This window comes from Garra rufa, chromosome 17, assembly GCF_049309525.1.
Source record: "Garra rufa chromosome 17, GarRuf1.0, whole genome shotgun sequence".
NCBI classification, from domain to species: Eukaryota; Metazoa; Chordata; class Actinopteri; order Cypriniformes; family Cyprinidae; genus Garra; species Garra rufa.
In genome coordinates this window covers 32,734,019-32,746,399 of record NC_133377.1, presented here as the reverse complement: position 1 = coordinate 32,746,399, position 12,381 = coordinate 32,734,019, and the positions used below count along the sequence as shown (strand labels likewise).

At 38.1% G+C, this 12,381-nt stretch overlaps 1 protein-coding gene across 4 annotated transcripts in view; it reads right to left on the bottom strand.

Moving 5' to 3' along the window:
• LOC141289683 (CUGBP Elav-like family member 3) overlaps positions 1 to 12,381 on the bottom strand; it is a 74,215-nt gene that overhangs the window by 26,853 nt on the left and 34,981 nt on the right. For 2 of the 4 annotated variants that reach the window (XM_073821851.1, XM_073821850.1), the window contains exons 2-5: positions 10,645 to 10,734; positions 8,203 to 8,465; positions 6,356 to 6,632; positions 5,960 to 6,042 (exon numbers count right to left, since the gene is read on the bottom strand). In XM_073821851.1, coding sequence (XP_073677952.1) covers positions 5,960 to 6,042; positions 6,356 to 6,500 — 228 coding nt within the window. In that variant the 5' untranslated portion in view covers positions 6,501 to 6,632; positions 8,203 to 8,465; positions 10,645 to 10,734. Of the gene's footprint in view, positions 1 to 5,959; positions 6,043 to 6,355; positions 6,633 to 8,202; positions 8,466 to 10,644; positions 10,735 to 12,381 lie in introns of those variants that run through there. The other 2 variants (XM_073821848.1, XM_073821849.1) reach the window with 2 other exon arrangements.

Sequence of the window (12,381 nt, the reverse complement as noted above, 5' to 3'; positions counted from 1 at the left end):
ACACACACACACACACACACACACACACACACTCTTGCTAGCAGATGTCTGTCTTTAAGCTCGTGGCCGTCCGCCGCCTCCCCTTTCAACAGTGGCCCCTCCCCCCCACCACCACCCACGGCTCATTATGTCAAATTTTCTTTCATTTCCCCCCTTCCCCCAATTCGCCCCCTCATCTATCCCCCTTTTCACATATCCGTCCAATTTCTCTTTAATTAGACCTACTTTCACCTCTCTCCCTCATTCGCGCTCTCGAACCCTCTAACCCTTCAATTCATCTGAACAATGGACTCATCCTGTCTGGATGTGAGTATAGACACTGACACTAAGTCAAATATACTTCATCTGGCAGCTCTGGAAAGGAAACATGCATGTACAAGCAATTTCGCATTTGGTTTGTGATAAGTCTAATACGATCACTTTTGTAAAAAGTACTATGTGAGTTTGCATACGCTCTCTTACAAATGGTCCACTCAGGTTTTAATAGAGGTACATTTCAAATGTGTATAATTTGGTGTACACTCTTAAAAATACAGGTTCCTAATGGTTGTTCCTGCAGTGATGCCACAGAAGAACCATTTTTGGTATCACCTTTTAGTGAACAGTTCCTAAAAGAACCGTTTTAAAGAACATTTTTAAAACTTTCAACTATAAAGAACCTTTTCTGCATTTGAAAGGTTCCATAAATGTTCCAAGTTTCTTCATAGAACCATTGATGCCAATAAAGAACCAAACTTCACACATATTTGAAGGCATACAACCACCAATCTTATCTTTTTTGACTTTCCGGGTGCACTAACAGAAATCAGAATGAGCACATTGTACTAAACTACAAACAAACATCCAGACATTCGCTCTCACACACTCCATCCCCCTCTCTGATAACACCTGCCCTCCCCTCCCCCACAACAAAGGCACAACAGACGCTCTTTTAAACACACGCGTTCAGACGCACAACAACTCGTCCCAAACACGAAAATGCCAAAATGTGTGCTTGCACACACTATAGACAAAGACATCTAACTGCCATTTTCCTATCAATAACCAATGGGAGCACTAGCTCGATAGAGATCGGCTGTAATTTGATGCTTTGAATCAAAATTATAATAGTGAAAACATTAATAGTGCAAACAGAAGCGATCTTGTTTGTCCTGTTGATCTACTACGTCTTGCTTTCCTGTCTTGATTTTGCGGCCGAAGCAGGAGTAAGAGTAAAGCAGCTAGTAAACCACAAAAAACTCAGCGTGAAAGCTGATATTTATCTTAACTGAAGTCAGATAGGATCCAGCTGAGTCACAGTTTACCATAAATCGCCAACACAACAACCAGTGTTTTAGCCCTGTAGTGCACTAGGCTGCACTACGAGAAGGCCAAAGGGAATACGATTTGAGATGCGGCCGTGTATGTGAATGCTGTGCCTCAAACGAATGCGTGCGCGACTTAAGTGTCTTGGACGACACCCGGCGCTTTGCTGTGCTCGTGCAAGTGGGGCCATGTGATAAACAGAGTTAAGCAAACACGTTGGGATGGCAACGATAGGCAGAGAGCGAGAGATAGGAGAGATGGGGAAAGATAAGAGGGGGAGGAGGAAGAGAGCACGGGACTGAAAAGCAGAAAGAGGACTGCCGGTCTCCATTCTCCTCCTCTGTCTACAATCACTGCGTGCCTCTCACCTGAAATTAAACATAAGGCCAGGTGCCACTCCAGCCATGCCATCTGTTCAACCCCTCCTCCCTTGTCTTCCTTTACCTCTCCATTCAATTCATTGCTCTCAGTTGATCTTTATTCAGAGTTTCAACATTAGACTGTTTTCGTCAGTTACTTTTTCCTCATCCAAACAATAAAGTGGAAAAAATGCATAAGATATGACTTTTACAAAAAACTCTTGGTTCGTCTGCAGAACACAAAAGAAGATGTTATAAAGAATGTTTTGTTAATTTGAATAAAGCTGAAATAAAGTAAAATAAAAATATCAGACCTCAAAAGAAAATGAGAAATGCTGCCTTGGCAGCTAACAAAATTAAAAAAAAACGAATAAATTAAAGCTTAAATGTTGTATAAGCGATTTCAAGCCTGAAACATAAAGCGTCACATTCAGCTGACCTTTCTTCACGATACGCTCGGTGCCTGCCCCATAAATTGGCTGTAAAAAAAAAAACACGTCTCTGTGGTCAGCCTAGGGTCCGAGATATGCCAAAAAAACAATCGGTGCTACCAACCTTTCCACAGAAAAACAAACAGAGTTCCAACCAATCAGCGTCAAGGGTTTGGTGTTGTGGACTTTCCTACTGGTGCAGGGATGTGAGGGAGGCAGAGCGAAAGTCCACAACACCAACCCCCTGACGGTGATTGGTTGGAACACTGTTTGTTTTTCTGTGGAAAGGTTGGTAGCACCGATTGTTTTTTTGGCATATCTCGGACCCTCAGCCAATTTATGGGGCAGGCAGCGAGCGGATCGTGAAGAAAGGTCAGCTGAATGTGACACTTTATGTTTCAGGCTTGAAATCGCTTATACAACCTTTAACATAAATATTTTAAACAAAAATTACACAATCGCATAACAAAATGACTAAATCTAAAATAAAAATGAAAAAAAAAACATTAGTTAATGTATTAACTAACATGAATGAACTATGAACAATACATTTATTACACTATTTATTCATTTTTGTTATTGTTGGTTAAAAATACAGTCGTTCATTGTTTGTTCATGTTAGTTCACAATGAATTAACTAATATTAACAAACACAACTTGTGGTTTTAATAATGAATCAGTACATGCTGAAATTAGTATTAACTAAGATCAATAAATGCTTAGAAAATATCGTTAATTTTTAGCTTATGTTAATTAATGAACCTTATTTTAATATGTTATGACTAAAACTATCACAGATCAGTTTTGGTAATGAAATAAAGCTGAAATGTGACCCTGGACCACAAAACCAGTCTTAAGTAGCATGGATATATTTGTAGCAATAGCCAACAATACATTGTATGGGTCAAAATGATCGATTTTTCCTTTATGCCAAAAAACATTAGGATATTAAGTAAAGATCATGTTTCAGGAAATTATTTTGTAAATTTCCTACAGCAAATATATCAAACCTTAATTTTTGATTAGTAATATGCATTGCTACGAACTTCATTTGGACAACTTTAAAGACAATTTTCTCAATATTTAGATTTTTTTGCACCCAGGCTCAGATTCCAGATTTCCAAATAGTTGTATCTCAGCCAAATATTGTCCTATCCTAACAAACCATACATCAGTGGAAAGCTTATTTATTCAGAAAGCGTTCAGATGTATAAATCTCAATTTCAAAAAACTGACCCTTTGACTGGTTTTGTGGTCCAGTGTCACAAATAAAGTAAAATAAAAATATCAGACCTCAAAAGAAAATGGGAAATGCTGCCTTGACAACTAGTGAAATTAAAAAAACTAATAAATTACAGCTTAACATAAACATTTAAAATAAAAATAACACAAGCACATAACAACATGACTAAATCTGAAATAAAAATGAAACAACATCAAAATATTAAATACTACAGTGAATAAAAGTAAAATAGCACTGGATGAAAAAAAAAACTGCAGAAAAAAGAAAGTCATACAAGGTTTGGAACGACTGAGAGTGAGTAAATAATGGCAGTATAGATTTTTTGGGTGAACTATCCCCTTTCTTTCGCTATTTCTTCTACTATGAACAAGCGGGTACGTTTTCATCGCTCACAAAATGACAATGCACATACTGAGTCTTCAGATCGAATCTGAAAAACAAGTCTGAATTGGGTGTAGTGTGAACAAAGCCTGAGAGCAAAAAAGAAAAGGTGAGAAATGAAGGTTCCAAGCCAATTTCTGTCTTATCTTATCTGTCTTTCTCCCCTCATCGTGGTTACAATTCCTATCTCACCCGGACACGCACTCTAAACACACATCACGCAGCGTTGCCGGAGCGATTCGCTATGATTGACAGACAGGGGGGCGTGGCCTGCTCTGAATGGCAGGTGCCATGAGCTGGTAATAATGCCACACAGCTGGGCTGTCTGTGTGTGTGTGAAAAAAGAAAGAAAGAAAGAAAGAGAAAGAGGAAGAGAGATTTCTCTTCAAGAGAGGGGGGCTGTTGTTCTTAATAATGTGGTTTTCGTCGTACCTCATGGGGGAGGTTTGAACACCGTCTTACCAGGCTTAGGTGAGGGGGGGGGACTAATAGAAGGATGGAGGGATAGAGAAGGAGGAGAGAGGATTTAAAGCCAAGGGAGCCTGCTGATCTGCGCCTGGAGAGGTCGGCAAAGGTCAGACTACTGTCATGCTAATAATGGGATTCGTTCTGGAGTTACTCAGAAGCACACATGCGCATAACGTTACTCGCCATAAGGAAAAACAATCTAAACAGATGCTCACAAACATTGATTCTCTAAAACCGAGGCAGAACAAGGTTTACTTTGTTCACACTTTAATTTAATTTCACCGCTTCGAACACTACACAACCAGCTTTCGATATTACGTGATGTGACATACGGAGCAATAAAGCCATATATCCCTTCATTAGCCTACGTCTGGTGGGACCACAGTTGGCTCGGAGTCTGTTCAGAAGCACCAGAAGCTTCTGTTTGCCCGTTCAGTCCACATCGTGTCTCGTCTTTTACGACACGCAGCTTCCTCTAGCACAAATTAAAAATGCTTAAATAGAATTTGAGGGGAAGCAAAAGATTCCCTCTGGGTTTGCTTGCTCCAAGTCTAATCAACAGGAAAAAAAAACTGGTGAGCGCTGAGTTGTATTAAATGGATATTCCACCCAATAATGAAAATTCTGTCATCATTTGCTCACCCTAATGTCATTACGTGCAAAAGAAGATATTTTAAAGAATGTTTCAACTTCGATTTCCATTGTATAGACAAAAAATACAATGGAAGTCAATGGGAAACTGTTTAGTTAGTACCATTCTTCAAAATGTGACCCTGGACTACAAAACCAGTCATAAGGGACAATTTTAAACATTTTTGAGCTAAATAAATAAGCTTTCCATTAATAACAGTTTGTTAGGATAGGACAACATTTGGCTAAGATCCAACTATTTGAAAATCTGGAATCTGAGGGTGAAAAAAAAAAAACGAAATATTAAGAAAATCACCTTTAACGTTGTCCAAATTAAGTTCTTAGCAATAAATGTTACTAGTTTTGATATATTTACCATAGGAAATTTACAAAATATTTTCATTGAACATGATCTTTACTTAATATCCTAATGATTTTTGCCGTAAAAGAAAAATTGATCATTTTGAACTATACGGTGTATTTTTGGCTACTGCTTCAAATACACCCATGCTACTAAGGCTGGTTTTGTGGTCCAGGGTCACAAATATCTTTTTTGTGTTTGAGCAGAAGGCAGAAAGTCATACAAGTTTGGAATGGCATGATTCTGAATAAATTATGACAGAATTGTCATTTTTTGGGTGTGCTATGCCTTTATTGCCACCCTGTAAATCACAAAACACACCATATGATCTCATTCTCCTGTGCATCTGGCAAAACTGAAAAAGTAGGTAATTTACGCACAAAAACATAAAAAAGCATTAAAAAGATGAAGAGATTGGCGGTTTCTGAATTTACAGGTTGCCCGTCACGGCGCTGACACGGCAGATGGCCTAACAGCTAATCAACGACTTCAGAGAGCGACAGGATCGCGGATGCCTTCAAGGATTGTGCCCTCCTACATACCTAATTAAAGTCTGTTCAGTCAACACAGATTTCCACAGATCCTGTTTCCTCAACCATATAATGCGTTGTTTCCACTTTTAGAAATGACTTCGTGTTCGTCAGCCCTGTCAGAAGAGCTTTATGATGAAAGATTTATCCTATATGTAGTCTGCTATATATAGGCAATGTGTTTGTCTGCCTTAAACAAATGTATTTTTTATACAGTCCGATCACATTATTAATAGCGAGCGACAACTCACCCCAGGCAATGTCTTCTGCTCGTGCAGTGCATTCTGGGCCTTCAAGGCTGACTCCCTCGCACAGTACGTCAAAAACGCACATCCTGAAGAAAGAAGAAGAATACAACGTGGGATGTAAAAATAAAAACAACCTAGACAGACCATGAATAACAAGCAGTTTTGCGGACATAAAAGGATATGACAACTGTTTTCTCACCACAGATGCATTTTCTATGAATATATTTGCTGGAATCAAACTCAACATGAAGTTCCTGCATATTAAAACTATATAACCCACTGTCAAAGGGAGACGTTTCTCTTAGGATATGAAAAGGAAACTCATCTAGCACCATTAGTCTCCCCATCTCCCCTTGAGACTGTCCGTTCAATAGGGCCGCGTCAATCTCGTTTAATTACCTTTGTGCATTCCCGTGTACTTGTCCTTGATCACCGTAAGCTCATAGATCTTCCCAAACTGCTCAAAGATGGGCTTCAGGTCCTTCTCCTCCAGATTCCGTGGGATCTGGCCAATGAAGAGCTTGATGGCGTCGGCCTCCTTCATTAGGACAGCTTCCTAAGGGGACGGAGCGACAGCTGCGCCCGGGATTTCAGCACTGGAGAGCGGCTCAGTGGCGGAGGAAGAGTCGCGAAGGTAAACACGAGTCCCGGTGGAAAGGTTTGAACCGTGACAGCTCTGAATAGAAAAAACAGATGACGCTAAAAACCTAGACACTTAAAATCCTCGTTAACACTCGATAATAACTTCCATTAACAAGATTTATATTTGACAAAAAGACATGTGGTGCTTGTAAAGCAGCCAAAAAACCGTGTGACTAGTAATTCGGTTAATAGCACAGTTGGACAAACGTTAACTATCTGAAAGACCTTTTAAACACGACACTAATGCTTTTGTTATGTATATAAATGTTATAAATGTATATCGAATAAACTGACAAACCTCCTCAAACCGTTCGAGCGAAATATATGAATATTAAACAGAGTCCTACCTAATTTGTAACTTGTGGTAGCTAAAACGTTTTAAAATAAGCTAAAACCTACTAAATTTGTTCTTAAATGTAAAACCTCTTCTTTCTTTGACTTCCTGAACCCTTTGCAACTGAGAATCAAAATAATGCATTTGAGGTTCAGCAATATGAAGGCTTAATTAGATAGACCAATCACAATTCAGTATGCAAATACATTGGGAAAAGACGTCCAATCAGCATTCAGCTTGCCAGAATTACAATGTTCTTCCAAGACGGTCGAGTTTGAATGGCAAACATTCTCACAATGGGATCTTACATTTCTATTGAAGTATAACGTTTATAAATACACAGATAGTTTATTAAAAATATGCTACAAAACACAGTATAGAGTCGTATGTTTAAGTTTGAGATGAATTAACTCTATAATATTATGGAGGATAATAAAGATTTCTATACAGTGCTAGGATTCTGTTTGACATTTCAACATCATACAATGCTTAGCATATCTGTAGTAGCTGTACATATTCAAAAATTGCATTTTGAGCTATTTGAATGTACACTAAAGATCTGAATGAATGCATTATATAATGTAAATAGAGTGCCACCAAAACATATAATACGAGTGATCAGTCAGTGTCTATAAAGGAATTTTAAGAGATTAAAATGCTGTGGTAGAACAAAGAAACTTGTGTTACGAGCTCTGGCAAGAGAGCATATTAAAAGTGAATGCAATAAAATGAAATGCATATAAATATTGACGGATATCCCCATTGCTTCTTTGTTTAATCCACACTGGAGGCTCAGGCGTATGTGGTGGCTCTTTGTCACGACAGCTACTGCACATACGCACATACATGATAGAGAACAAAACCATGCAACTATCCATGTAACTTCACGCCTTTAAATCAAAAGAGGCTAAAAGAACTTCATTGCATTTTTACGAGCTCTCCGGCGTTTGTGCAAAGGCGAAATTTGCTCTCATTTCTCTTCCCCTCTCTCTCTCTTTTGTTAATCCCAAAGGGATGTTTGTTTATTTGCTGTCTTTCTAGCTGGTTGTAGAACATGGTCTGATATTCTACGTGCACAGATAAAAAGAGCTGATGGAGAGCGAATGGCTTGAACGCCAACCACTGATACATTTAACTAAATCCCTGCATCTGTCACCCTTGAATCGCCTTGGTTTTTGTCTCCCTGTGCCCTCTCAAATATCTCCTGTTGACTAGAAAACATGCATGAATCAATACAAGTACAAACGCAAATAAAATGCATTTTACTCACGTTTTAATGCAGAGGCTGTGAAGAAGACGCACTTTAATGCTGTAGCCTATATTCACGGTGTTGACACTCCGTATAACCCGTAGCTTTTGACGTCGAAAGCCGGTGTCCCCCTCCTGTCCATCTCCTGTCCTCCCTCGGGGTGTGGAAACCGTGATGCTTACTCGGCTTAAGGGAGCGTCTACATTTTCCTCTCACAAAGCGTAGCCGCAAAACCATTGGGTGCTGTCAAATACAAACAGCTGTTCCTTCGTATCACTGTGATGCTATGGAAGTAAAACGAAAATGTACTCTGAACCGAACGAAACTCGCATTTTGCTGATTATTCCTGCTGAAAATGATCAGTTATTGTCATGTTTGGGGCTGTACTAATTGGTCAGACCAGGAAAGCATTTAAAGTAGCTACTATAGACTGCCAAAAATTGTAACAAATCAAAGAGAATAGTGCAAAAACTGTCTGAGGAACAAAAGGTGTATAGGCTGGCCAAACTGAACTAGGATTTCCAGGGCAAGAATCTTGACAACATTCGTGTTTGTTCTTATCATTTCCAGTCAGGTAGGTGAAATATTAGACTAATATCTTAATTAATACTGCTGGTATGTACCTTTACCACCTATAAACTTTAGTTTGTCTAAATATTGCGCCCTTCTCTATATGATTTAGCAGCTTCAACACGTTTTTTTCATTGTTTAGACAGCATGAATTAGCACAAAGTATTCAGTAGTATATTAACTTTTGTTCTGAAATGTACAAGGATAAATCAAACCAATAAACAAAGGAAATTAGATTTTTAACTATATGGGTAATAATGTCACAAGTTCCATAATAAAGACGAAATACAACAAGATTTAGTTTTACTGTTGAACGCAAACAAACGCACTCGTTTTACTTAAAGTAAATGTAGACTTAGATAAAATCGGCTACGGTTCGCCATTGCTTTATTCGAGTGTTCGTTTTTTAAATTGGCGTGTAACATTCAGACTGTCCCTGATATCAAGGACGCTAATCCGCCTTTTGTTCTCGTCGAGCTCTGACCACGGTGCTGAAACTACATTGAGCCAAATCATGTTTTCTCTCATATTAACGCCCACATAAACTACGTGACTTCCTCGCTGGGTATTCGAGCAATTTCGCTATCTCAGTACGCGATCTGGCAGGGAACTCGTTTTAATTCATTCTCTACTGACAGAATTAACCAAATTAATCTTTAGGAGATTATATAGATCACATCACAAACCGTGTGCTCGATTTACATCCGCCGGGACATCAAGTTCATCCCTAATTGTTAAATGGTCAGTACTAGCCTGTATATCAGACTGCGTGGCTTTTAGGGTAGCCTTAACTATTAAAGACTAGTGTACTTGTGTTGGCAACCATCTGTTACAAACCACTAAATCCAACTATGCTGTTTTTACCCTTGACCCCAAATCCATATTAAAACGTATCCTTCTAATAAGTTCGGAACAAAAACAAAACCCCTAAAACTAGCATGACCTAAAAAAAAAATAGCATGACCTAAAGCACGATTCATTCACGTACAAGTGCACGCACTTAAAATCACAGATGACTCAACTGGTTATACCAGACAGTTGAATTAACGACGACATCTGCTGGTTATTTCAGTATCGCCTATTTGTAAGCATTTGAGAGCTCGTGAGTGGTCAAAGTCAGTGTCAATTATGCAGGAGGATCATTTAAATAAGCTCCCAGATGCTCAACGTGCTTTTTGAACAAGAGCCAAGAACTCTGGATGATAAACAAAGTGCTTTTTATACATATAAATTAATATCAATCGCCTTTCAAAGCTTTGTGAGGTATGAAACATGATATTGTATCAGCTGCATCTACTTGCTTCAAGTGAACTGGCGTAAAGGTCACCTACTGATATTCCCTGACCTTTACGTTGTGCTTTCTTTTGAGCAATAACCCGGTTTGTCAGTTCTGGGTTAGACAGTAGGCCTATATGGTCATAATCAACTGTAAAAAAAAAAAATACATTTTTGCTTTGTCTAATAATATGTAGATACAAAATTGTTTGCGTATTAATTACAAAAGCAACAGAAACCACAATAAATACCTCTAACAAGAGAGCAAGCCAACCCAGGAGACCTATGATAATTGCCTTTAGCAATGAAGTACTAGCTCATTAACATCAGTTTGCACCAGTAGAGGGAGGTAGAGCTCTAACTTAATACAGTTTGTTGCATTTGAAGGCCTCAAACTACTTTAGGAGGATAAAGGGTTTAACCACGTTGTGCACATTGCACAATTTAAGTTTAAGACTACTATGCCTAAGAAATATATTTAATAGTTTGTGCATTTTACCACAGTTATGAAATGATATAGTTCACCACAGACTTTAAGCCTGATATAATTTAGTTCTTGCAAATATACATGGATAGTTAACACATGCTGAGTGTGCTGTGAAACTGCATATCCTTTACCTTGATTTGCAAGCGGGTGGGATACAAGGGCATTGGATGTCCCCTCAACCACTCACTGTTGCTGGGCAGACAAAGTCCTCACCAGAAGATCTGCATACATTGAGGATGGACAGAGAGAGAAATATAAAACAAAAGGTTGATTGGGTTTAAGACAAAGGTGAGAAATGATACGTTAATTGAAAGCACAGCCTTATCATTTTATAGCTAACATGTATTTACATTTACATTTGCATAGTGATATAGTTGTAATTGTATACAGCCCCAAATGGTGCTTAAAAAACATGAAAAATACAGTTGAGGTCAAACGTTTACATACACCTTGCAGAATCTGCAAAATGTTAATTATTTGACCAAAATGCATGTTATTTTTTTATTCAGCACTGACTTGAATAAGGTATTATACATAAAAGATGTTTACATATAGCCCACAAGATAAAATAACAGTTGATTTTATAAAAATGACCCCGTTCAAAAGTTTACATACACTTGATCCTTAATACTGTGTTGTTACCTGAATGATCCACAGCTGTTTTGTTTTGTTTAGTGATAGTTGTTCATGAGTCCCTTGTTTATCCTGAACAGTTAAACTGCATCATGTCCCACAAATTATTTGGTTTTTCAGCATTTCTGTGTATTTGAACCCTTTCCAATAATGACTGTATGATTTTATGAACCACCTTTTCACACTGAGGACAACTGAGGGACTATTACAGAAGGATCAAACACACTGCATTGAAAGCCAGGGGGTGAAAACTTTTGGAGTGTAAAGATTAGGGTAAATTGAACTTATTTAGTCTTCTGGGAAGCATGTAAGTATCTTCTGTATCTTCGGAAGGGCAGTACAAAATGCAGGAAAAAAAAAACGATATTTAGGCAAAATAATAATGTAGCCTACACATCTTCATTCAGTTCAAAAGTTTTCACCCCCCAGCTCTTAATGCATTGTATTTCCTTCTGAAGCATCAATGAGCATTTGAACCTTCTGTAATAGTTGCATGTGAGTCCCAGTCCTCAGTGTGAAAAGATGGATCTCAAAATCATACAGTCATTGTTGAAAAGGGTTCAAATACACAAAAATGCTGAAAAACCATAGAATTTGTGAGACCTGAAGACAAACAAGGGACTCATGAACAACTATTATTAAACAAAAGAACAGCTGTGGATTTACAACACAGTATTAAGAATCAAGTTTATGTAAACTTTTTGACGGGATATTTTTTTGTAAATTAGCTATTAACTATGTAACTATTATTTTCTCTTGTGGACTATATGTAAATGTATTTAATTTGAAATATCTTACTGAGGTCAGTACAAAATAAAAAATAACATGCATTTTGCATTTTAGCCTCTTATTTAGATAAACTAATTAACATTCAGCAGATTCTGCAAGGTGTATTGCAGAATCTCTTTTGACATCAACTGTATTTTGGTTACTTGAGCAAAGTATTTATTTTATGATGACACAGAGCTAATGTCTAGTGTAGTGTGTATGCTGAGGGCGGATATTTTGATGGATGGCGTCCCACGCGGAACATGTTGTTGTGGAAAGTTTTGCATAACGCCGTTAGAAAACATTCCACTGTTATGAACAGTACACGCAGTCTTAGCATATGTGGGCGTGGCCCTCACTACTATTTAAATAAGGTATGTTACGTAAAATAAACTGATGACCTTCGGAAGTTCACTGTAAACCTCAGAATCACTGTTAATAAACGTCTTCGGTCCTATTTTAGCGTT